Source organism: Apteryx mantelli, chromosome 5 (assembly GCF_036417845.1).
Source record: "Apteryx mantelli isolate bAptMan1 chromosome 5, bAptMan1.hap1, whole genome shotgun sequence".
Lineage (NCBI taxonomy): Eukaryota > Metazoa > Chordata > Aves > Apterygiformes > Apterygidae > Apteryx > Apteryx mantelli.
Window position 1 is genome coordinate 73,001,474 of NC_089982.1, and position 26,841 is coordinate 73,028,314.

A 26,841-nucleotide genomic window follows, 5' to 3' on the forward strand; every position below is an offset into this window, starting at 1 on the left:
GCCAAAAAAGGACATAGGTGCCTAATGTGATTTTAAGTTCCTAAACTGAAAGCAATAGTCATAAAAATTAAGGACTTTTTGAGATTTGCAAAAAAAAAGCCCTTGGTTCAGGTTGCTCTGCATAGAAAAGCCTGAACTCCCATCAAAGTCATGAAATTCTGACTTTTATGCAGAAAGGCTCACTACTGAGATAGCTCTGATATTCGCTTCCACATCTGCTTTCTCAGATCTCTGCAGATATCTCATGAACAAAAACTTTCACTGGTAGGGGCGAGGCCTGGAGATCTTGCATTCCTACTGGGCACGGTGCTGCTGCTGCTGATCTGCGGGGAAAGCTCTAGGTAGCAAAACACATGAGCTTCTTTGGGAGCATGCGCAAAATTAAGGGGTCATATGAAACAGAAGGTTTACATTCACAGCACCCTACCAACCGGCACAGGACAACTTTTTGATTGGAGGGTTATGTTAAAGCTGGCCCTTTACAAAAATCCTGCACCAAGGTACTTGGTGGGTTGTGCAGGTTGCAGCAGGGAGGAAAGGAAGTTTCAGCCAACTGGGGCTGGTGGCTTTTACTAGCCTCAGCTCCAGACTACTGTCACTTGGCTCTGGCAGGAACTGCTTTTGAGGACTGGTACATTTAAATAAGGGAAATCCCTGAAAATGGATATGTATAGGGTAGCCACACTGCCATTTCAGAGTCAGCCCCAGTTCACCCATTGATGTCCATCCTCTGGTGCTTTTATGCATGGAATGTGAAAGCGGTGCTTGAACAGATCAGTTCCTAAGCTAAGCTGTATTGGCAGGGCTTGACTTGACCTGCCGCTCTCAGCTGCCCCAGTGCTGTCAGACATTGCTGGGGACTGACAGCTGAGTCCTGAGCGCTCGCTGCCTTCAGTGCCTGCCCCTCGGGGTACTGAGAAGAGCCTCGTTCAGATAGATAAACTAGTGCGGTAATGCCCTGAGCTCAGAGGAATTCGAAACAAGGATTGCAGCAGCGCCTCTTGTCACTTCATCGCTCTTGAGCGCAACTGAATCGTGGGTGTTCAGGAATGCTTTCCCTACAGCTGGTGCCTGCTCACAGTACAGGAGGAGCGGAGGGGCCGAGCCGGCTGTGCTCCACGAGAAGTGGCAGACGCGGACGGCAGGCTGGCCCACCGTGTTGGCCTGCCACGTTGGCCCGCCTGCTGCATTGGCCTGCTGGGCTGGCCTGCCACATTGGCCCACCGGGTTGGCCTGCCGCGTTGACCTGCCGCACTGGCCTGCCACGCTGGCCTGCCGCGCTGGCCTGCCGCGTTGGCCTGCCGCGTTGGCCTGCCGCGTTGGTCTGCCGCGCTGGCACACACCACACCGGCGAGGTGACGGGCGTGCGCGCTGCTGCCCCGGTCAGGGAAGATGGTGAGCGCGAGTCACTTAAAAACACACGCGATTGATATTGTCCCCTTTGCCTTGGGCCGAACGGCTCTGCAACATGCCTCCACCTTGAAGTGACACCAGTGTCACTGCCAATACCAGTATTTTTTTTTCTCCTTTTCCCCTTTGCTTTCCTCTGTTTCACTGATCGGAAAAGCACGTCTGTCCTTTCCCTGCAGGTAAAACTGGGGAGAAGAGGAAAAGCAGACGCGCCCAGGGGCAAAGCTACCCCCGCGGCGACCAAGCGCGGGAGCCCCAGGCCCCGCCGCCAGGCTGCCGCCGCCGCCGCCGCGGCCCCGCCAGGGTAGCGGGGCCCCCGGGGGCAGCTGGCCTCGCCCGGCCGCCGCGAGGTGCAGCGCGGCCGCGTCGCTCCCGGCCGCCGCCCCGCCGTGCGGCCCCGCTCAGCTCGGGGCGGGCCGTGTCGGGGCGGGGCGGGGGGCGGCGCGTCTCGTGCCGTGCCGTGCTGTGCCGCGCCCCCCTCCCGCCGCCGTCTCCACCTGCCGCCGCTGCGCCAGTAGCCGGTGAGGGGAGCTGCCGCCGCCGCCGCCTCTTCCCGCGGGGCCCTTTGTGCTGCTCCAGAGCTGCCCGGAGCCACGCGGCGGCTGCGTCACGGCCGAGGCGCTGCGGCCGCCGAAAGTCGCCCCGCGCGGAGCCCTCGCCGAGCCGCCCGCCCGCCTCCGCCATTTCTGCGCCGGCCGCGGCGGAACGACGCCTCGCCGCCCCTGAGCACGGGCCGGCAGCCGCGGGGGTGAGTAGCGGAGCCGCCGCCCGGCGCCTCGCCGCCGCCCTCCCGCCGCCGCGGGGGCCGTTGCGCTGCCCCGTGAGGGGAGGCCGGGGCTGCGCGGCGGCGGGAGGGCGCGGGGAGGCCGCTGCGGGCGGGGGGAGCCGGGGCCGGGCGGGCGGGCGCCACCGCTCCGTGAGGATAACGGTTCGCGGGTCTGCGCGGCTTTCCGTTTTAATTCCTCTTTTAACTCAAGCGATAAAGGCGTTGGCGGTCGCCCTTAGTCCCCCAAGCCCCGAACGGTGTTCGAGTCACCGAGGTCAGCGCGTATTTTTATTTTTTTTGCCGTGAGGCGTTCCGGGCTGGGGCTGGGGCATCCCGAGGCTCTGACACGTCTCTCCGGTTTGCGTTTGTGTGTGTGTGTGTGTGCCCGTGTGCCCGTGTGCCCGTGTGTGCGCCTGCTCGTAGGAAATCCTGCTCTCCTGGAAGAATGGTGAAGCTGGGGAATAATTTCAGCGAGAAGAGCACAAAGCAGCCGCTGTTGGAGGATGGATTTGACACCATCCCCCTGATCACACCCCTGGATGTCAATCAGCTCCAGTTCCCACCTCCCGATAAGGTACGCCAGGCCTCGGCTCCCACCCTGGGGAATCACACCCAAGTCTCAGGCAAACAACAAAAGAATAGGTTACGGGTAGCAAGTGGCTCAGAAGTCTCAAGTAATGCAGGGTATTTTAAGGAGCAGCAAATCCATCTGGGGGGAAATATTGACAGTTAAGCTAATGAAAATCCAGTAGTAGTGATCTGCATTAAAATTACGTTAGTTATCATGAAAAAGTAGTGGAAAATGTTAGCAATAAGCATGTTTAGATTTTGATGCATACATACTAATGCAAGTGTCTCGATGCTGTATTGTCATATCCCTTCTTATTCTATATCTTTCTTTTCAGTATATACCCTATGAATTACATTAATTTTCTCTGTCCTGAAAAGCCTCTACTAACGGGGAAGGGCTGCTTTATCTCTCTGCAAGATGTATGTACGTAGGCAGACTGGCCACAGAGAAGACTTCCGTATTCCTTGTGTGCTTCAGTGGGACTCCTTGCTAGCCCCAGACAAGCTGAAATAATGAGATGAGAATAGCCTGCAGATCTTCTCTTTGCAGATTATTTGGCCCAAAACTTCCAAAAAGGGGATTCAGATGGTCCTTGGCTGGAAGGGGACAGCCCAAGGTGCTGCTTATAGTCTGTGTTCTGCATTCCTCATTACACGACTTGATTACTAAGGATGTAACGTAGGAAAATGATGTGGTAGCCTGCAAATATGCTTCTTCCCCTCACAATAAAGAATTTAGTAAACGTTGCCATGACTAACATTGCACTACATCCAGTAGTAGGATACTTTTTCAGATACTCACTTTTTGGATATGCATCTGGCAAAAAAGCTGTATGATCTTTGGAAAATACAAAACTGAACTGGGGAACGGTCAGTAATATCTTTTAAATGATTTTCATGATTTTATTTTTGGCTTCATGTCTTCCAAGAGCTAAAATCTGCTTCTAGATGAACTGATAGGTAAAGTTCCTCATAGCTTAAAAAATTCGCATATTCTTATGTTAGGGGAAGAGAATTTCAGATTTTTACCCATGTTGGTTGTAGGCAGTACAAATACATTTGTGACCTCCATTTTAAAACCTATCAACATCATTCTGTTTTGTGCATGATACCAGTTGGCAGGCATAAATACAGTAAGCCATAACAGCTGCTCCAGAGCCTTAGGGCCTGTTTTCTGCCCTCAGTTACATGGGTGTAAATCTCATAACTGAGGACAAAATTGCACCCTAAGGCTTTAGAACAACTTAAGTCTTACTGTGTCCGATATGCCTGCCAGCTGGTGACTGGACATAGCCAATTACTGAGGACCGACATCCAGAGGCATTTGTTATGTTACTCCGCTGTCATGCAGGTCTCAAAGTGTGGTCTGTGTGGTCAAAGCTTTAATTTAACTGGCGCTCCTGTTGCAAAGCCTTGAGGATCTGTGCTGCTTTCATTACTCCTAGTTCTTTGGTTGACAAAGACTAGAATTGGGCAGAACTCCTCCCACCTTCACAAGGTTTGCCTTGAACAAAAGCAAACATACACCTAGACTTGAAACCTAGAAAAGGAGTATTTGATTGGCTTTTCTACTTGTCCCATTTTCCATTTGTCTGTTAGCTTTCCTTTTCTTCTGCAAACATTGAGGAAAAATAAAAATATATACTGGCTTTGTTCTGTGACTGTCTGATAAGTCATGTAAGTGTTTCTTTGTTGGTTGCTGTGGACTAAAAGGCAGTAGGGCAATTGATGTGAAAAATAGCAAACGTAGTAAGTCAGGATTGACACACAAATCAAATTCTGAAGTACAAAGACACTCATGTATAATAAATAGAAGTACATACTTCATATATCTATGCTTATTATTCACTGACAAGGCTCCAGTATGGCAGTGAAGCATAACTTCAAGAATAGTAGCGACTGTAGCACTAAAATTTTGATGATTTTGACAGCTTCTAATTTAAGTGGATGAATTGATTTAAATTCATTTTTAGGTATGTTAAACAAAAGAGGACATTACATAACCAAATAGATAGAACTGTATGTTCAGTTCAGTAGCAACTGAATGTGATGTGAGTTGCCTGAGATTATGCAACATAAGGGGGAGGAAGGGAAGTAAAATGTTAAAAACATTCAAAAATCTTCAGTTCACTCCCATGATGCTGTTGGGCAATCAAAGTTATATAATTATAATTATTATCTTATAATTATAGCTGAAAATAGGTTTAGAAACTACTTTCCCTATGCCCTGTACATATCTGTGTAGTATTTTAAAAGTATCTAATAAGCTTCTTGGTACTGGGCCTAGGCACAACTATGTGTTCAAGATATCATTTCAGGGAAATGAGGAGTGGGGGGAACCAAAAGCTTTAATTTCAGTACTTGGCTACCTGTAAGTGTCACAATCCTAATTTCACAATAATGTAATTGCCATTGGTAACAGTGGCACAATAATACCCGATAATGTAAGGTAACAATAATACCTGGTTCTAACAGTTTAAAAGGAATCGCATATTTATTCTTTGGAACATCAGAAAAAATGAGTAAATTTAAACAGCACTGTCAGTACAATAAACAGCTCGCTATTTTGAGAGTGATACTTTGAAAAGGTCCTAAAAACTGTAGAAGACAGAAGTGAGGCAAATAGGCTAGGTACGTGAAAATTTTGTACAGCTAGATTGCCTAGGAGAGCACTAGAGACATGGCTGAGGTAATGAATATTTTAGGGATACAGGTAAGAGGCTGAATTTTGTGGCTTGAAGCAATAGCTCATAGCAGGAAATAAACAGAACTTAACTCACAAGGGTTTCTGTGCATCTTGCTGCTTACAGCAAATAATCTAAAAGTTATCTGAGACTTTAAGAACACAGTGCAAAGAGCTATATTCTAGCACATATGGAATAGCAACTAGATGGGTCATTTCACTTCTTTCAAACTCAAAATGGTGCCATCAAAAAATATTGCTACTGATGGTACATTTCTAAGGGCCCTCTTAAATAACCATTTGATCCTATTGGTCTCTGGTTTGAAATCACATTAATGGAATCTCCTGAAGGATGGAGGTGACTATTCTCGAACTATACAAACAGAGTGGGAAGAAGTTGATGTTTCATGATACATTTGGATTTGAACTAAATAAATGCCTGTGTGGTATAGCAACACAGTAACAGAACAGTTGAAAAAACCTGAACATTTGAGAAATGGTGTTGTGTAACAAGTCTTCCTTTAGGTCCGTCAAAAATACTTTGAGAGAAAATTTACTGACGATTGCTATGAAAAAGTAGATAGGAAAAATAACTAACAACTTTTAGCTTCCATAGAGGAATTACACACAGTGGGAAAATGACTGGTATTGTGCTAGATGCCCTTGTAGGCAGGTAAGAGAAATAAAATCATTGGTATGCTTTTAATTGCATAGGGAAATTGTTTCCTGAGTAAATTAGTTAATTCTTGAGTAAATAAGAAGATGGCTAGTTTCAGGCTACTCTAGGCTTGGCAAATGCACCTGAGGATGTGCTAGTAAGGTACTGACAGCTTTCTTTTTGATTTTTTTTTTCTTTTTTTTAAGGTTGTGGTAAAAACGAAAACAGAATATGAACCTGACCGCAAGAAGGGAAAGTTCCGTACTCCTAAAATAGCTGAATTCACAATCAGCATCACTGAAGGGGTTTCAGAAAGATTTAAGGTAAGCAGTGCTATCTGTAGATGGTAATGACTCAGTTGTGCTCATAGAGGTGCTTATAATCAATTGCTGATTGTACTCTAAACTGGCTATAACTAACACAATGGCTGTTGTAGGTATGGCTGAAAATAAATGAAAAGAAATCAATGTTAAAATAGTTCAATACTTAGCAATGAAAGGAAAAGCAAATCCTGCAGCATTATTGGTTTTAATCCCTCACTGGCAGATCAATTCAGAAGGCACCTCTGTCAGTGTGTGGATTTTGGGACTTCACTGGCAGGTGTGTATGTGGTCTGTGCACAGTTAACTCTCATTACATGGGTAAAGCTCCTGTTAGTGTTGAAGGGCAAGAACCACAAGAGTATTTGTTTTCTTTTTGGCTTATTATTTTTTACTGTAGCCAAACCATTCTCATAAAAGCACTGTCATATTCCATTATGTATTTTTTTACAGTTAAATGTATGACTTGGCAGCTCAGGGACATACACCAGAGCTCTTTGCTATCAATTTTTCTGGTCCTGTTGTACCTTACAGCTTGGTGATGACTGTTGCTGGAGGCTGGCAGTTCAGCAAGAATCGGTGACTCAGGTTTGCTCCTTAGTGTCCACACCCTTATTCCCTTGAGTAGTCCCAGAGGAAAGCTGGGAGCTTAACTGATGCAAGGATTGAACTACCTTTCCTCCTCCTTGCTGGAGGATAGGTTTTATTGTTCTATATAAGCAAAGCAGGAAAGTTTGCACTTCTGATCATGTTTTCATACCTATTGTCTTAATAAATGAAGACTATCATTTCCAGTGCTGTTAATTAGGCATCCTACCCAAGGATGCCAAGGCATTTTTAAACAGTAGGCAATCATGCTATTCAGTGCACAGGTACAAACAAAGTTGGAAAGCCTAACATTTAGTCGAAGCAGAAATGCAAGGTTGCAATAAAAATGTGTATTCTCATTACATAGCATGTATGTAACCTCTGTTTGTGTGATGGGAATTTAGGATGCACCCAAGGATCCTAATTCTGTAACATGGAGAATAAAACACAGGAATTGTGCCTGGCCCGTGCTTCTAAAAGCTCTCTAGACCCAAGCTTACCTTCAGAAATGTATACACAGCTCTACCTGGAATCGGAGCAGGCAAAACCAACAAAACAAAAGAACAAGGTGAAGGCTCAAGGAAGGATTTAGCCCACATTTGCAAAGGGACTTTGTGGAGTGTTGCCATGCCACCTGGTAGAGTCTTCAGCCTTATAATGAAATCTGTAGGTTCTCTGTAAGCTGTGTGGGTAACCACCTCAAACTGGCTAATGGATGATGTTATGGAGCGTGACAGGGATTTACTGAGGAAGTGAGACCTAGTTTCAATTTTTCGTTCATCTGATTTGGAGCAAGGACATCCCATCCCTCAGAGAAAATCCTGCTGGGAATTCTGACTCTTGTTTTCTCTTTCTCCTCCTGAAGCCACAGTTCTGGTCCTTGAGAGTAACCCCCCTCCTCTCAGGTGAGGCTTACACCTACTATGTTGTTGGGTAAGATGCGGACGGACAGCTCAGGACAAGCAGGACTTTTGTTTGGCTTTCTTTTGTGCAAGTCCTGAGCTTGAAAGGACTCTGAAAGAGCTCTGAAAATGCTTATTACATTGCAGGAGAGAAAGGCGAGAAAGTGTTTAGTCTGAATATCCTGCTAGGATTTAGGTTACAAGCAACCAAGCAGAATCTATACTTGGGTGTTTTGCACTTATCCACTAGCAGAAATATAGGGAATAATGGACTTCATCACTCTAAAATTAAATTGTAGATGAGGAAAGATTTTTGAGTATCTCAGCTGCGTCTAAATGTTTTACTTAAGAATATACATCTCTTTGTAGATCTGGGTTATTTGTGTCTTTGGGAGAGCTGAGCAAAGAACAACAAATAAATATCTTGTCATGCTGTTGTGTAGTCATTTCTAATTTGTGTGGCTGAACAGTTAGATGCCAGAGCATTTTGATGTTGCATTTTATATATCTTTGGATGGCATACTTGAAACAAAATGTCTTTTAGATACTACTTTATGATGATCACTCTGGGATTAATCTCATGCTACAGGGTTGCTAGGTTTTGCTGCTAGGTAACTACTGCATCGGAGAGAGGTTTCAGTAATATTTCGTTTCTCTTGGGAATTGCATGATGATTCACACTGTGGCTGTAAGTCTAGGCTTCGAAAGGAGGGTGTGGGGGTTGATGAATTAGGAAAACTGTGGTTCAGTTAATTGAAAACAATAGTTTTATGCAGAACAGTCAGGTCCTAAAAATGTCCCTTAATTTCTATACAACAGTTTTTGAATTAAATTATGCTGCTTGTAACATTTTAAAAAGCAGGCATGATTGTCATATTCACCACTCCCAGTAGTAAATATTTCATGAATAATTGATGACATTTCATAAATATGTAGATGAAAAGTACTGATTGTGTGAGGTTTTCTCCTGGGTCCTTATTAATTGTGAACTATCATGTTAACTGCTGCTGTTGATTCTGAGAGCGCAAAAGGATATTTGTTTGAAAATTAAATATTTGCTATAATTATAAAATGCATTATTTAACTGGTGGGATATTGACTTTGGCTTGTGTGCATGAAAAAAGCCTCAGAAGCTGTTTTAATGACTTTAATATTCTACATCACCAATGCATAAGCTTGCCACAAGACACAATCAAATGTTGCACTAAGAATAAAAACAGTTGGTCATATTTACTAATAATTCATATGTGTATTCTCAGATGTAGTTCTTAAATAAGGACAAAGCAGATAGCATTTTTGGGATTCAGCAGTGCAGATCTCAAGAAGCACAGCTTTAGATGAAATTATGCATTATAACAAATGAAGCAACTCCAGCATGTGCATATGTCATTTGGTGTTTTAGCAACTGAGTGAGTAAGAAATTAAAAAATGTATTCTCTGCATTCAGTCCACATTATGACAGTTATAACAACAGAGCTGAGAATGTTTACAAAGAAAAACGCAAGTATGATTTTGTGTATTAAACCACATTCTGAATTCAAATTAGAATCTGTTTCAAGTATCCCAACAGGTCAGAATGTGAAGACTTCCTGATTCTGTGAACCCTTAGTTTAGTTTTATGGCAGTAAACACACCAAAGATGATGTGTTTTTTCACTGAAGATCATATTTTTCATTGAGAACTAGAAGTCTCTCTCTCATTCTTTGGACAGTGTAGGCTAATGTGGGGAGCTGGTCCTTCACATCTGGTAGGAAGTTTTCACTGAGGCAGATTCTTCTCTTCTGTAAATTGTCCACTGTACAGAACAGCACAGCCTGGCTGGAAATGTCATTTCAAAAGAGACTTATGAATCAGGTGATAGGAGGAAGTTATTGCAGGAGAAAATTGATGGTATCAGTTAGTTGAGGCCAAACCTCTGGCTCCATTGACGGAACAGCATTTTTACAAACTCCAGTTGGATTTTGTAGGTAGGATGTCTGTTCTGGCTCTCATTGAATTGGACTACAACAGTCAGTTGCATGCAAGCACACCAATTTCAGAAACAATCTGTTGTACCAAAACAGGAAATTGTTTTTATCTTTGGGAAAACCTGAATAAAGAACATTCAGTAGTATTTTGAAAGCAAATACTTCTGTTTCCCAATAAATTTCAAGCAGGCAAAAAGGTTTAAATAAACCAAAATTGTGGTATACCTTAAGCCCTGTGGTTTTATACAAAGGCAAATCAATTCTTCAGGCTTTATCCTTGACATCTATACACATATGTAACTGCAGAGCCAAAACCTGATGCTTTCTTGTGTGGTAAGACCATATGGCGCAAGCCATGTACTATCAAGTAGGAAGCAGTCGCCTAAATGTACGCATGAAGTTATGGAAGAGGACTAGAGATCTTCTTTTAAAATTTTGCTCGGTTATTTTAAAAGGTGGAAAAATGTATGTGTATAACACATATTTAAATGTTCCATTATTGCTCAGTCTTAAAGGGACATCCTTTAAATCATGTTTACCTGTTTTTCTTAGTATTACTATTAGTTAGTAATACTCAGTAATACTATTATTGCTGCAAAAATAATCAGAGAAGAAGAAAATATTTCTCTGTTGGTTTCTGTGTGATTACTTTGGATAGCACTTTGCTTCCAATTTAAGTCTGTTAAATGCATGAGATAAGTCAGCCCACTCCTGTACAGGAAAGCACTTCCTTAAGTAATTCTGTGTCTGTCACTTAGTGCTGGAAGAATGGCAGGTACTTACTGCCATGAGTAGTTCTGTTTTCTTCAACAGAACTACTCACAGGATTAAAGTTGCTCACAAGTATAAGTGTTTGGCAGACTTTAGGTTTTGAATCTTTCCTGTGTTACTTAAGCAAGAAGAATAAAGGAAAACCAAGTAACAATTCTTTTATTATAGTTGCTATTTTTAAAACAATAGATGTAAGTAAAGGCACTGCAGAGCAGCTATCTTTATTGCTCTTTTTAAATCCTTTTTCTTCTTTAATTCTTTTTTTTAATTTTTATATTCCTTTTCTTATTCTGTTTTTTAAATCTAATTCCTAGCTACAACTGACAATTTCCTGTTAAATTCCTGACTGAAAGGAGTCTGTTTACAGTCAGAGTTGGAAGATTTAAGTCAAATGGGTGCCTAATAGCAACTCCCCTGGTCTAAGTCAGGCGTCCTGTGCCTTTGTATTAATTAGAAATCCTTTTTTTGGAGCAGGGCCAGAGAGTCCAGTGACACAGAAGATGCTTTGGTTCTCTCCAGGTGTAAACGCCCTTATGGCCTTTCCTCAGATGTAGTAACCTTATCTAGTCTCTCTCCTGGCCTTACTAATCCTTTCTAGATTTTGTATGGGAAAGTAACAAGATTCATACTTCAGGGCTGTAAGGTTTCTTGGTCTGCTTCCTCTGACCTCTGTAGCTGTAACACTATTATGTGGTGCAGCATGATAGAAGGACATGATGGGGACACTCTGTGCCATGAGTAGTTATGTCAAACCATGAAGCTGGTCTCTCAAGGCCACCGCCTTGTTACCTGCCTTCTGGCAATATCTCCCTCAGGTTTCATTAATCAGCTCCCTTGCAGGCAAGCTCTTGTTGCCTTGCTGTCACTTTTAGGAAGAACTTGGTCTGTAGCTTCTGCTCATTTTCAGTTGGTGTCCATGAACCTACCTTTTTTGCTACTACTCTGTCATCTCCAGGTAAGCTCCCAAGCCAGTGCTATCTTCCTCTTTGTCATCTCTGTTTGAGAAGGATAGTCTTTTGATTTCTCTTGCTTTTTTTGTTACAGTCTACCCCAAGACTCTTATCCTCTTTGAGCACAAAGGTTTGGTGGGGATGTTCTGGCAGAGAAGTTGAGTTTAATAGTTAGATGCCAGTAATACAGCTAAATGTGATATGTGATGTTAGAAATGCCCTCCTGAAAGGAGGCACCTAGTTGTCTTTTGAGCCACCAGTAATATTGTGTATATTCCCATAGTGGTTTAACCAAGTTGTTCTATATAATTGGGACTGCTGTGTAAATGAATCTGGGTCAAATCTTGCATGTGGACATGTGAACATTCCTTTTTTTTTTCACATTGCCATTTTCTTCAAGCTGAATCTTCTTTATTATCCCTTACCTGTATTGTTTCAGGCTCATCTTGCATGTAAACTTTTATGGACAGGCCCAGGTAAGAGCAAACAAGAAAGTTATTTTGGAAAAACATAAATGTTAGGGGAAGTGGACAGCTGATTTCACTGTTCTATAACATGCTGGCAGAGGGCATTGTGCAGTTGGAGATGCAGGATTTCAGTGGAGAGAGGTCAAATTGAGGTCATGGCCATTTGCAGGGAAGTCAACGTGATGTTTTACAAATTTCAGTCTGTGGGATGTAGCCAGACTCAATCTATTGTAATTACAGTCTGCCTGCCTAAAATTCTGTAGTTTAAATTGGATAGCAATAATCTTAATTTCCTGTCCTAAATGGTTGTGCAGAGTTGCTGTATTTCATCCCAGAGTGCTTTGCATTTCACTGGTGAGCAAAGCATAAATTGGTTGTAAATCATTTCAGATGAAAGGTGCTCTATAAATGTATGTCTTCACTCTTTTTATTTAGCACCAAGTGTGTGCTAGCACTTTGCAGACAAATCAGAAACAAAATTTGTGTTCCTAAGAGGCTACAATTGAAATACATAATGCATGGATGTAAAATAGAGATGAGATGCGACCAAGTGCCAGTGATAGAGCAGTGAAGATTAGTGCATGTCGTGTTAGTTCCACCTTAGTTCCACTTCTCATAGCAATATGAACGCTCCTAGGTGGATTTGTATGCTTTCTGAAAGGTGCGTGATGGGAAGAAAAGCTTGAAGGAAAGCAGTGCAAAAAAGCACAGAGTGGGTTAATGAAAGAATTTCAGGCAAGAAGAGAAGGCATGAAGAGAAGTGTGGAGGTGATGGCACAGGAAGAAACAGGTGGCAGCAAGGCTTTAGTGGGACAGTGAAATAAAGGCATAGTGAAAGGAGATGGGGCTAAGAGGAGTAAAAGAAGCAGAATTATGCATGGCCTTGAAACAAGGCCTATAATTTGTTCAGAAAGGGACAGAAGCCAGGAAAGGATCTGAAGAGAAGCAGGCACAGTTGGTGCAATTGATGAATTTTGCTGTAGCATTCTCACTTGATTAAAATGGGAGCAAGATAAATGTTAGCAAAGTGAGGAAGGAGGAGACTGCAGTAGCCAAGCAGAGAAGAGAATACATCTTGCAGTGTGTTGCAGCTGCAGCGAAGTAGGATGGACTGATCGGGAAGATCTCGTAGCAAATCTCGATGGTAAGCCCTTATCACCAGCCGTTCACATGTTAGTGTAGTTGTCAGATCCGGTGAGTTTAATTTGTTTGGCTAAATGCTTACACAGTCTGAAGATAGGTGGATTTTTGGGGGGTTTTGGGGTTTTTTTGCCATGGGTACATTTAGTTCATTCGTTAGTCATTTCTCATTTTGATTACTGTAATGGCTTCTGGCTAGACACTGTCCTTCTTCTGCTCTTCACTTACAGTCCATTCAAAAATCTGCCACATGCATAATATCTTGTCGTCTCTTCTGTTCACTTAGTTCTGCTGCCAGATCTCCTTAAAACTAACTTTAAAGGATGCCCTGAAGATAAAAACAAAACCACACTGTAGGTCCCTAGTTAAAGGAAAGGCTTGATAGTGCTATCTTGTAGTTATTTCATAAAATGTATGTTAAAAGACAGTCACTCATGTGGTGTGACAGACACCTTGGTGTTCTGCGGGATGTGTATGGCATTGCATTATCACAGTAATTCAAGAGTTCTGCTCCCACTGTGTGGGGTCCTGCCTTCAGCCAGCTGGCTGCCACAAGGAGAAGAGATTGAAGGTTTTCGTGTGGGGGGAGAGGAGTGGTGCTTGCACATGAATTGCATCCTCTGCTATCTTGAACACAAAACAAGGAAAAGTTGCTGCCACGGCTCCTGTAGGAAGAAGAAAACTTTCCCTTAGCTTGTACAGCGCATACAAAGTTGCTGTGGAAGAAAGCAATGAAATGTCAGCTTTGGTAGGGCTTGTGGACCAAAGCAGCAGCTTGTTACCTTCCCTCTTCCTGTGCTTTGGTTTGTGAAGGGCATTTCACAGGAGAGAGCTCGAAGGCAAGGCAGAGCGGTGGGGTTATGCTGTGCTGCTGGCAGGGGAGAGACACTGACTGGCTCGGGTTCAGAAGTGAACCTGGGATCAGACAGTTGTGGACCATCAGTGGTGGGTTTTTGTGGAAGTGAAGGAAAAAACTGTTAGAAGGAAGAGAAGGATTTTCAGTTTATAGGAGAGAAGTGAATTGGATTAATAATGGGATCATCTTGGAATCTACTGCTGGATTTCTTTCCATCTATGTCAATTGTATGTGCAGTTCTCCTTTCCTTGCACACAAGTTGCTTGTATCCTGAAGGATGGTAAGAGAACGGAGCTTCTGTCCTGTTAGGAAGGAGACAAGAGTTTACTTGATTAGGGATTTGCAAATGGAGTGTGATTACAAATTATTGGAGATAATAAGAGTAAAAATTTACATGTTAATACAAAAATTAATAAGATTAGGTAATTCAATAAGTAAGTGAGAGAGAATGATTATCTGAGAATTAAGAGCCAGGAGCCCTGAGAGCTCTTCTCAGTGGCTTACTGCGTGGCAATGGAAGGACATGTTAGATGTGACTTGTAAGAGCGTTGAGAACTCACAGCTCCAAATTGGTCACTGAAACAGGTAGATGTTCTGTGCCTCAGCAAATCAGCCCTGAGGCCGTGACTCTGCAGCATGCCAAACTCCAGTAATGTGCGCAACACTGGGCTTTTGAGCTCTTTCAAAAAGTATAATTACTTTCCAAAACAGTTTCAGAGTCTTGGAGAGAGTGATCGTGCAATGATTGTGGAGTTATAAATATCTGTGTATTGTCTAATACGGGGTTTCAACTACAAAATAGCTTGTCAGCTTTACAGTGTGTTCCCGAGGCCTCATCTGTATGTCAAAACGGTCACAGCTGGGAAATAATTGTATAATTTTACTATTCCCTGCCAGTAGGGGAGTTTAAAATGCTTTGAAATTTGTGAATATTTTTCAAAACATTTTAAACCACTTACCCCTATCCATGGAGGAGATGAATGTGAGCTGAACCAATCTGTTTTTCTGCTTGGCGGCAGCATTCAGCATCCTAGACCAGTTCTCTGAGAGAAAGCCAATTTCTTCAAGGCCGTGCAGAATATATCTTGGAGGGCACGAGAAGCCTCGGCAATAATCCCACCTGGTCATCTTCTTTCCTCTCCCCATTTTCTTGTATCTTCTCTATCATTCTTTCTTCTTTCATCTCTATCCCTTTTCTAATGGGAAGAGAGATGACTGCCAGAGTGGACAGAAGAGGGTAATGCATACTTTGAACCAGTGGGTTGCAGGGGTGGGAAGTGAATGACCCAAAGGTTGCAACTTGGAGTGGACCACGTGTGTGTTGTGGAGCTGCTTGGCTTGGTGAGGATTGCTCCCTCTTTCTCCCCGGTCCTTCATCACCCCATGTTGCCCAGCTCAACAGGGGCAGAAGGCCTTGGGCCCATGGCCCCACAGGCAGGCTGCAGTCCTGTTTTGGGGCAGAGGCACGTTTGGGCCCCTTGTCTTGGTTGGGGATGCCAGCAGTGTGTGGGACTCAAGGATACCAGCAAGGTCTTAAAGGAAATGGGACAAGGAGTCCAGGGTGGCAACTGCAGCATTAGGGAATGGTCAGTTTTGCTAGAGCCTGGGGTACAAGGGGAATTCCTGGGGGAGAACAGAGAATAAAGCTAGCTAACTTGTGGGGAGGGGAAGACGCTTGAAAAGGGGAGGCAAGGTTTGGGCCAAGCCAAGGGCCCTTGTATGTGTATGTGTCGGGGGGGTGGCTGAGGAAAGATGGGAAGGGGCCCAAACAAAGGCAGAAGGAAAAAAGGACAGACCTGCTCTGAGAGAGGCTGAGCTCGGAGGTGGCCGGGGCAGGAGGGGGGGAGTGACCAGGAAGGAAAACATATCTAATCTCTTGGATTCATGCATGGCATACTGAGACATGGGCTGAGCTGAAGATACAAAGTTGGCAAGACAGAGTAATCTATCCACGTTAACCTTTGTCTATGCAAACGAGTAATCAATTTGGGGAAAGACTAATTGGATTTGAAAACTGATGTCAATGTGAGGTTTTCAGAGTGTGATTAAAAATTTGATTTTTTTTTTTTTTTTTTTTTAATCCAATGACTGTTCTGGGAAACTGAAGATGTTACTATATTAACCAGAAAGGTCCTTTGCTCTATGTCTCATTTCGATTGGCACAGTTACATTATATTTACGTTTCTTCTGCTAAATTACTTCCTGATCTGTGGTTCTCCTTGCCCTCTCTTCTGGCCCTCACTTTTTTGCTTTTTTTCTGTCAATTAAAAATCCTTGTAAAATCCTTGGCTTCTGCAGCAGACTGTGCTCCCCAAACTGGTTTCCATCAAGAAGCTTAGCACATGCTGTTATCTGCCTATGGTGAAGTTAGCTTCCCAGCATGAGAAGTCTGTGAAAGTTCATCTCAGGCTTTCAGTATCAGTACTAGTCCCACCGCCAGACACAGTTTGCAGTGTTACAAATCCTGTTAGTTCTGGGGTTTATCATAATGCTAGTGTGAGATATTTTTTCCCCAAGAGGCAAAGCTCCAATATTTTTCTTGCTTCCTAAAATATCAGATTATTTTTCTTGGCGTAATTGACCCTGATATGTCGAAGTTCTCTTTTTAGGAGGCGTATATACCTGGCTCACCCATATTTCTTTAAAATATAGATCATATTATACTTTGTTTTAATTTGTTAATAACATAATTATGTTTGTTTCTATTTATTACTGTTTTTTGTGCTGGAACAGATGCTGGCTTCTTTCTAACTTGCCAAAAAAAAAGCTCAACCACTCTTATTCTGTGGTCTTCTTGTAATCTCTGGGAGCTACTCATTTGTGTTTCAGTAGAAGTTTTTGAAAAATAAAAATGCATATCTGGGACATTCTTCCTGGGAGAATGAATGCTATTTGCTCAGCTCACACCTTCCTCAGAAAAAGAGATCTGATCAGGGAGCTTTGCAGTGTGACTGCTAGGCCAAAAGCTTGCGCTTTTTCTGGCCAATGGGAGAGGTAATACTAAAGCTAATTTTATGTCCTGTATTACTTAAAAGGCTGCCCAGTCTCCAGCTGCTCGGAGTTTAATCCTGGGAAAGTTAGCCTGATACTGAAGCTAATTTCAGTTTGAACTTAATGGTGTGTCTCAGACTTTGCTCGAACACGAATTCAGGACCAGAGAGGTACTGAAGGACATGGGGAAAGTCAGTGCTGTGCAATGCAGTCAGTAAAGTGCAGTCTGTAAGGTGCAGATTTGTAGGCTTCTCTGTAAGCGCTGTAGGGATGGTTGTATCTGGACTTTCAACGCCCTACGTTGAATGCGTTGATGCATTCCCTTATGGATCTGGCAGTGAACTACTCCTGTGCAGTCTCCGCATGGTGGAGAAGTCCTGGTTTGACCTATAAATTCAGGAGCATTGGGCATCCAAGCATGCAGACTACTGGTGTAACTATCCATATGTAACGGGTGTAACAAACACTTCCCCTAACAAGAGGGGACAGACATTACTTTCTCTTTGCCCTGCTAGTCACCTTTATTATTTGGATGACACCTGTGTTAATTTATTATCATCTGACTCCATTCTTGGCCAGGCATGGGGTAAACAAACATGTTTATCCAGTGGCAGCTGACATAAACTAGACTTGCATTTACATCATTCAAGTACTGCAAAAGCAGCAGACCCAAACCACCTTGATGTGTCCTTGTGGCCTCATGTGTGCACTGAACAGAAAAGCAAGCAAAAAAGCCTTGCGGTGCAGAGGCAATGGGCCACTGACCAGATGATCTGCTGTCTTCTCTGAGAAGGGGGGAGGCAGAAGCACTAATGTGCCACTTTCCTCATCTCCCTCAATAATTAAGTAGCCGTTCTTATTCTTTGCTTGCTTTTACTGTAAAGCGTGTTCGTAACTGACCTCTGCCACCTGCAATAACAAACAGCAATATAATAAGCAGCGCATTCCTAACTTGAGTGTGTTTTGTTTGTCTTTACAGGTAACTGTGCTGGTCCTTTTTGCCCTTGCATTCTTAACGTGTGTTGTATTTCTGGTAGTCTACAAGGTTTACAAGTATGATCATACCTGTCCAGAAGGATTTGTTTTCAAGGTAAATTGCATGCAAATTCTAGAAAAATAGAAGAGCATGTAATATTCTGTGTGCTGTTTTCTGCATAACCTTGATTAAGTCATGCTGCATTGCATACAAATTTGTGGTTGTCTCATAGGTTAATGTGCTTCCTGCTGTTTTTTTCTGCTTAATTTGTAAAGGGCGTTGTGACTATCACACTATTTTCATAATGTTTACTGTTATTTCTGTTAATGCACTAAACATCGAAAGTATAGCAACAGTCCCAACACCAGTGTCCTTCAAACCGACTTCATCTGCAGCAGTTTGAACAAAGCCCTTATTTATTGGGTCATATATTTGGATGTTGCATGTTCCTCCAAATTCATACGTTGTAAGAAGGAACAGAATGATAAATCTAAAACCTGGAGAAAAGCAACTGGCTCTGGAATATATGTCACAGAAACAGGAAAGTAATCATTCCATTAAGAGTAGCACAGTTACATAAGGGCTGTAGAAAGAACTTCCTGTTCTAGAACAGTGACCTCCAAGCCCTACCGCCACAGGCCAAAAATGATGCCAATAAAGGGAAACATACATTTATTTGGAAAAAAATACTTTGGCTCACTGAAAGGGATGCGGGGGCTCACATAATTCTTATAAGATGGTAGTGCTGGCTCTTCAACTATGACCTGGGCTGAAAGTCAGAAAGGAAACATTGATTTCTCAGTTGTGAATTCAGCAAGGTTGAACTTCGCTGTAATTAGATAAGAGAAGTAGTGTTGATGATGGCATTCTTCCCTCTAGATATTCTTTTAAGAATATCTAATCAAAGGGGTATCTATCTCATATGATTTTCAGAATGATTTCAGTAGGAATGGGTGCCTCAGCACTCCTGGAAAACCTGTGCAGAACCTTTTGTGCCTGTCACTTTGGGCACATGCTATACTGGATTAACTTAGCTCCAAGCATTTTTAGGTTACTGTTTTCCCTTGGTTCAAGAGAAAAAAAAATACCATGGTTAAAAGATTTGGTTGGAACTCAGGAGATTCAGCTTTTGGTTCTGCTGTTATTTTTTGTGTTGTCTCAGACAAGCTGTGAAACCTCTCTGTGCTCATGTCTCGTGGGATGATAGCTTTTTTCCTAAGCTTTCTCTTGGCTTCAAGCACTTTGGAACATGGGCTGTATGTTCCTACAGTGCGTATCTTGACGCGATCCTGACTGGATGAGAATGGCCAGTTAAGTGCTGCTGTCATAATTCTAGTAACAATCTGCTGCTTCTGTGTCCTTTCATATCATGTCGTCCCTTCCTTTGAATTGCAGCCTCCTGTTTTCTTTTGCCTTTTCCTTCTGGCATCACAAACATTTAAGGGGAGGACAGTTTCTTAGTTGTATTTTAGTTGCAAAGTTGACAGAATCTGACTGGGTTTCTCTTCTTGGGATCCTATGTTTCAAACAGAAGTCAGGCAAGATGTCCCATAGCTTATGCTTTGTTTCTGAGGTGCAGCACATACAGTGCTGTGTTACCAAGTGTTACTCTTCCAGCGATGGGTTTTGTGGAGGCAGTTTCCTAGGTGTTCAGTGACATAACGCTAGAATTCACAGCATCTTTAGTCACTTAAATCTATGAGTTTTACAGGATAAGCATGTTAGCAAGCTGCAAGGTCTGAAACTAGCAGTGCTGACATGAATTTGGTTTGGTGCGCATGCCTGTTTTTGGGAGAGTCTTTAATATGTCATGGCATAGCTTGACACAGATGTCGCAAGAGAGCTTAAGGAGAAGTTCATGCCAGTTGTGATGACTTTGTGACCGATGCCTCTGTGGACAGGCTTCGTGCTTCAGGTGAACTTGGCAACATACTCTGGCCTGGATGTCCCCAGGCTTCGGACGCTGATGTGATCTGCCTGTTAAGGGCAAAGGTGTCCTGCCTCAGGAAGTCTGGTACCGTGAAAATGTCTGCCTGAGCTACCATGTCCGTGAGTCAAACTCACTCCTCCCTGCTTTGATGCTCTCAATACACGGAGCAGTTCCAGAGCTTTCACTGTTTTCAACCCTTCTGCTGTCCTGTGCATCCAGGGCTTTAAAGTCTGCTTTAAAAGGTGCTCATTTCCCTTTGTATAGAAAACTTAAAACTGCTTGAGCTTTAAATCGCAGTCCGCACTGATTTGTGATGGCTGAAGCTTTGTGAGACAGACATAATACTGCTGTTCTGATAAATGAATTCTGGCTCTTCATTTGCTGTTGTGTATATCCCTCCTCTGAAGCACTCTTTACTGGCTGCTGGGGCGACACACTGGAGTTTATCCCCAAAGACCTGAGCCTGCTCATATCCCTGAGACATTTCTCCAGGGCTTCAGTATGCTCCATACTGTATCTGTGACTCTTTACCTTACATGGCCAAGGCATCTGCCTTCTGCATAATCAACAAAGCAGTGTCAGTGCATTAAAGGCAACAGAGTCATCTATTAAGTTTGGAATTACTGACCCGGCAAAGTTAATAAAACAGAAGACACTTTTTAAGTGAAACATTGATACCACTGGGGGCCTTCATATCAAGGGAACTAAAGTAGCCATCTTAATACAGCCAAATATAGACCGGCAACCAGGATTTTATCAGGCACTAAAGGCCTTAATGCATAACTAATTTCTGAAATAGAAGGGCTGTGAAAGAAACAGGACTGCCAACTCACTCTGTAGCATCCTTTTTCTCCTCCTGACATTCCTTATTACTTCTCTAGTGGTTCTGGGAACCATGAAAACAAATAAAAAGGATAGAGAGAAATGTTCTGCATAAGCTGACAGTCATGGGCAAGCCACAGGGTGAGACTCAGCACCAGTTCCCATAGCTCTGTAACTGCAGAGTGCTGCTTTGCTCGCCTTGAATTGCAGCTAAGCGAAGGGGGCTGTCCTTGGGCAGTATGCAAAGAACTACTAGTAAAAGGGCAGTTTTGACCATCTCTTCTAGAAACACAAAATCCTGGGAGCAGAAATACACTCAAGGTGGCATCTCTGATACATGTTCCTTAGGCCCTTCTGTGACTATAACAAAATAACATTACTGGGTCATTTTGTCTGTGACAAAGCAAAGTGCTTCCATTATCAATTAAAGATTCTGTGGGGGTTTTCTGGACTGGCAGTAATCTTGGCTTGTCTTCAACACTGATGATTATATTCCATTTGCTTGAATTTCTCTGGTGGATTTAATTAGATCAATGGATTGTGTTCCTTCCCCCATTTTAAACATTCAGAGTTGTGACTGCATCCTATGACTGGGTGAAATAATCACTATAAAGATGTCTGTATTTAAGTCATTTTATCATGTCTGAGGTAGTGTCAGTTATCCCAGCATGGTGGCATGGCTGATGCATGTGAACACACATAACCAAATAGCTCTAATCCAGAGTTGTCTATGATGTGATGTTTTTTAATTTAGGTCTTGCACATGCGTGGCTGACAATTATGTCTGTGTGGAGACCTCTGTAACATTTAGTGCTGAATAGGCATAAGTCTGCTTAGGTGGAGTGATATCCTGTCTTTTAGTTCATACAAAACTTTGAGGCAGGATTTGCCCTGGCTACTAAGTTATAGTAGCAAGGGCCAGTGATAACACAAATAAATTGAACCTTGCTGGATGTGGTAATGTTGAACACTGTCATGAGTCTGACACACTTCTAAGCTTCTATCACACAAGCAGGTTAGAAGGGATGAGGTGTTAACTCAGTGGGAGGCTTGTTAGTCCTGTGACAGTGATTCTTCCTGCAACAGTCAAATCTGCCATAAAATTGTATTCATGGGGGCAGGTTCATAAAACTACCTATAGGCCTATTGTTTTGGCATTTCTTGCCTTTTTCTTTCATACTATTTGATGCTTTCTTCACCCTAAATTTTTTAGGATGCAGAATTTATTTTAGGACACATCACCTGGTGGACCTTCCTCCCAACCATTTTGTTTTGCATTTTATGATTTTAAACTGTTTGAAACAGTTGTTACTGATGCTAATTTATGCCACTTTTTTTTTTTTTGACTAGGGCAAGGTTCAACCCTGAACTAAATGTGGACATGTTTGAATTAGTATGCGATCATTAAAACCATGAAATTCTTGAATGTACTTTTGTGCTCAGAAATTTCCAGTGCAAAGTTTTGTTTGCCAAATTCTATGAGAACGGTAACTGTTAAAGTTGCTTTGTATTGTAATATTACAAATTGCAGAGGTGGTCTTCTAGTGCTGGAAGTAGGAAGATCTAACAGCCTATTTCTTTTTAAAACAGTTGTATTTAGGTTAGACGGGATTAAACATTCTTTCCTTGAGCTGGTCTGGGTGTTGCAGGTACTCGCAGCTTGGATTTTAGAGGGTCAGTTTCATTGCCGAAATGACTGTCCCAGCTATGTGGCCAGACTGCCTGGACTGGCAGATATGATGGAGGACCTGAGCCCTAGTGGAGCAAAACCTAGAGGATTGGCAGGATGCATCTAAATCATTTTTTCCTTCAGTGCAACCAGCTGCTTCATAGGCTTTTACTGCATCATCACTAGAATGCTCTCTAAAAGCTACCCACAGACTAATGCATTGCACACACACATTCACCTTGATTTTTAAAAGGAGAGTAAAGTTATAATCCTATGTAGTATTTAACCATCTAAATCAGGTATTTGATTTTCAAAAGCCTGGAGCACCCAGCAGTTCCTACGTAGTACTCTTAAACTTCTGGGAAATTAAATAATATAGTCACATTTAAAGATGGATTTTAAAAGCCTGTTGTTAGCTATGTCTTTCTGAAAATGAAGAGCCAAGTATTTTGTATGTACACTGTGCACATAAGCTGGGCCACCCATGATGTTTTCACTTTGTGCCTTGTTTACTATGCTATAAAACTGCTCATACCTTGGCACCAATATATTGGTATTAATTTCTACCACACAGACTGAAAACAACATATTGAAGTGCCTGAAGCTAATCTAATGATAGAAATCAGGCATTTGTAATTGTAGATCAAACAGCTGGAACTATCTATCTGTGGTGAGTAGAGAGGGAAAGGAGAAGAAAGTAGCAAAATATGGCTGCAAGTAGAGATTTAATACTTTTAAAATTAATTTGGGGCATGCATGTTTCTTGTATGTTATTATTCTGGAATACAGGCCCAGATTGGTCTTCCTGGCAAATGCATGAAGTCTAAGGACTGCAGAGAGAAGAACTACACTGTAGTAACTAACTAACTAACTGCTGTATGTTGCATCTTGACTCATACAAAGTGAATGCTAGCTTAGACTAATAGGAAGAAATCAACCTCCATCCAGTGTGTTTGGAAACATATCTGTAATCTAAGCGATGGATTTTCTTTTCAGAATAATCAGTGCATTCCAGCTGGATTGGAAAACTACTACTCTGAACAAGACTCCAGTGCTCGAGGAAAATTTTACACAGTCATAAACCACTACAATCTGGCCAAACAAACCATCACGCGCTCAGTGTCTCCGTGGATGACAGTACTGTCAGAAGAGAAACTGTCTGAACAGGAGACTGAAGCTGCTGAGAAATCAGCTTAGTTATGATAAGCTAATTATTAACAATATGTCATTTGAAGGTAACTAAGGGACTTTAAGGAATTTTTCATTAATTATAATTATGGATAATTTAGAGGTTACTCATGTTTATGGTGCAATTGCTTCTGTTTGCTGATACCGCTTTGCAAAAAACAACCGAACAAAAACTTGCTGCAGACCATTCATGGGCATAAAACAAGGTGCATATCAGCATTGCTTTAGAGCTTTGACACCGTTTGCAATGTTAAAGAAATCCAATGTTATATATGGTCTTGCAATTTATTGGATGCTGACAGATTTCTTCATGGGATTTTTCAGGGCTTGAAACAGATAAATCATGTGTTCTGTTGTCTGAACTGACACTTTATTTTTTTTTATTGTTAGTCATTTTGCAAACTGAAACACCACAGCCATAACTAGAGTGATCTCTTGTTTAGCTAAGAGCTATATTTATATTTGATTTTTGCTCAAGCAAGAATGATAATCAGCACTGATATCAAGGGCATAATATAATGATTGGTATGGAGAAAGAAAAGATATGTCAGGTAGCATTTTTCTTACATTTCTTTGCTGTTGTTGATTTGTAAGTGATAATGAAGTTCTCTGCAACATGGCATGCTCAATGTTTTATTATTGCTGTCAACAGAATTTAACTGCATTTCCACTGTGGCTTTAGCATCTTGGTAAGGATGTGCACTGAAACATGAACTAGATAAGACACTATGGAAAAACACAGGCATTTTTAGTGATGGATGTTGAGGATAGTGGGGAAAAAAAATGTTAAGTTAAGGATGTTCTAATGAGAAATGACATGTTTTAATTATATTAAGAGGCAGAAAGCCTATTCACAGTAGATGTAGTCCACTGTAATTTGTTGGATATGACAGATGGAGTAATGTCTAAATTTGCTCTTTTATTACATTAACATTTTTCCTTTTATATATTATGAATCTGAGTTATATGTATGTTTTGCAGTTTGCTACTTCTTAAAACACAGAGCATCACAGGTGAAACAGTAGCATACTAGATAACACAGCTTGCTGTTTTAAAGCTACATGTGAAAACTGAGTGAAGAAGTGTAACTGTCGCTGTATGGCTTGGGACAGGAAAAGATGTAGAAGAGCATAGTATTGTGGATTCACGTTAAAGTTCCATTGTAATTACAAATTTCTCATCTATTCTTAGTATGAAACCGTTTTCATTTTTATTATAAATCTTAAATATATATATTACAAAAGAAATCATCCTATTAATTTATAAGTTAAAGTAAGTGTGTGAAACATTTTAGGTAACCAGGACACTTTTCTTTTTTTGCTCATGTTACTTGAATGTGATATTTCTGGTGGACATGTCAAAAGTTCCATTGTTTTTGTAGATACTATACAAAAATGAAGGAAAACCCATCAAGATTGTTCCACTACATATCTTGAGAAAGAACCTAACATGGTCACAGTTCCACTTTTATTTTTCTCCAGTAGAGTTGTATTATTAACAACCTTTCTCACCAATACACTAAAAATAACCATTATTCCTTAATTCTCTAGGTTTGATATGAAATGTGCATTACACAGTAATATCTGTAAAAGGCTTTTTATTATGTCATTTTGTTAAGTGGAATGCATAAAAAGCAATAAATTATGTGCCAAATTGTTCTTTGCATTTAAAATTTCAAGTTTATGTTAAAATGTTCAAAACATACCATGTTTGCATTTTCTAGTAGGCAAATACTTTATTGAATGTAATTAATTCACATGTAACTTTTGACATTTTCACTCTGTACAGAATAAAGAATAAGGATGATACTGCTTGTGGCATATAATATATAGATACATACATTTCAGAAGAGAGCCAGCAAAACAAATGGTTCATATCAACATATTTACAGAGACCATTCAGATTTCACAAGATAGAAAGATTATCCTACATGGAAGCAATTCATGATATCTCCTCCTCTTAAACTTAAGGTAATAAAAACAACTTTATGTAATAAAGTAATTCAAGTTAATACAGATGAGAAACAATCAGACAACTTGTTTCTCTCATAACAGTAAACATTAGATAGTAAAGCTTTACTATCTAGTGAGACATCTCACTGCAGTTTCTCCTCCAACTTCCACAGGCAGCAGTTTATTGATTTGTATCTACAGGTGGTTTTGAGCTTTTTTTGCATTTAACAAATTGCTCCCAATTTTAGTACTTTGAAGAGTGTGGCTTTAATATTGTCTATTCTTTGGCTTTGTTCCAACATCTCAGAACATCTGTTTCATTTACACAGTCTTTTTGTATTATCTTCTTTGCACCTAGAAGTAAAGTGTTTTAGTGGGTGTTTTTGTTTTGTTTGTTTTGAAATCAAGCACCTTTTTTGATCTCTGACTAAAGTTGTTTTCAAAGATTAGAAGTAGAGGTCATACATGTGCAAAGTGATCATGATGTACTGAGGTGATACGATTAAAAGTCTGAGACAGTGTAGGTGCTTTTGCACAGTAACAATTTTCTCTTGAGCTGGTCTGCACACAGAGGCGGACTTTAAATATCACAGAAGTGTGAGTGACTGATAATGATAATTTTTTTTTCTCCTGTTAGCTATGCTACAGCTCATAGCTTTCTTAGCAGCTGATTCAAAGGTTTCTAGTTCTTTGCAGGACTAAGTTTGATTTTACATTTGATAAAGGGACTTAAAATAAATGCTATCAGCTCCCTCTGCACTAATGGATATATACACATACTTATTTGTTGGAAAATACTTCCATCATAGCAGTATAAAAAAATGCATAAAATATGCTGGTAGGCCTATCCCATTCCATAGGAAAAAATGTCAAAAGTTTTAAAAACAAAGCAGGTAAATAATGTTTTTAATTAGTTATCATACCAGTCCAGGAAAAGCAAGGAAAAGGAACACATCACAAGAAAGAAGAGGATCCATACTCTAAATCCAGCATTGTTTTTGATAGCCTGTGAAGAAAAGAGGAATCTCCATTACCATTTCCAGTAAAGGTTCAGCAAGTATTTCAACAATGCCAAGCCTAGAAGACTGTTAGTGGCTTCAGCCTTCCCTAGCACAAGGGAGGGGACAAAACTTACCATTAATTTCAGATAGATAAAAGTCAGGCTGACTACACCTCTTTAGATTTACCCCACTAAAGTTTTTCTCAAAACCAGTCATTTAAAAAAAAAAAAATAGTCGAGGTTCCAGACAATGGAACTGTCTCTA

General features: G+C 41.5%; 2 protein-coding genes across 6 annotated transcripts in view; one reads left to right on the plus strand and one right to left on the minus strand.

Moving 5' to 3' along the window:
- The first annotated feature begins 1,907 nt into the window (after positions 1–1,907).
- NSG1 (neuronal vesicle trafficking associated 1) lies at positions 1,908–26,038 on the plus strand. The gene is made up of 5 exons (XM_067298240.1): positions 1,908–2,158; positions 2,600–2,750; positions 6,294–6,410; positions 18,019–18,129; positions 23,433–26,038. The coding sequence occupies exons 2-5, from the start codon at positions 2,622–2,624 to the stop codon at positions 23,631–23,633; spliced, it is 558 nt and encodes a 185-aa protein (XP_067154341.1). The 5' UTR covers positions 1,908–2,158; positions 2,600–2,621; the 3' UTR covers positions 23,634–26,038.
- STX18 (syntaxin 18) overlaps positions 25,334–26,841 on the minus strand; it is a 70,470-nt gene continuing 68,962 nt past the window's right edge. For 4 of the 5 annotated variants that reach the window (XM_067298235.1, XM_067298238.1, XM_067298237.1 and 1 more), the window contains 2 exons: positions 26,500–26,582; positions 25,334–25,930 (listed from right to left, as the gene is read on the minus strand). In XM_067298235.1, coding sequence (XP_067154336.1) covers positions 25,894–25,930; positions 26,500–26,582 — 120 coding nt within the window. In that variant the 3' untranslated portion in view covers positions 25,334–25,893. Of the gene's footprint in view, positions 26,583–26,841 lie in introns of all 5 variants that reach the window. The other variant, XM_067298236.1, reaches the window with a different exon arrangement.

Bases quoted from the DNA above. Each gene is read 5' to 3' on its own strand.
- NSG1 (XM_067298240.1), top strand. From the start codon at position 2,622: ATGGTGAAGCTGGGGAATAATTTCAGCGAGAAGAGCACAAAGCAGCCG. The intron at 2,751-6,293 runs GTACGCCAGGCC...CTTTTTTTTAAG, and splicing joins AGTTCCCACCTCCCGATAAG to GTTGTGGTAAAAACGAAAAC. The intron at 18,130-23,432 runs GTAAATTGCATG...TTTTCTTTTCAG, and splicing joins CAGAAGGATTTGTTTTCAAG to AATAATCAGTGCATTCCAGC.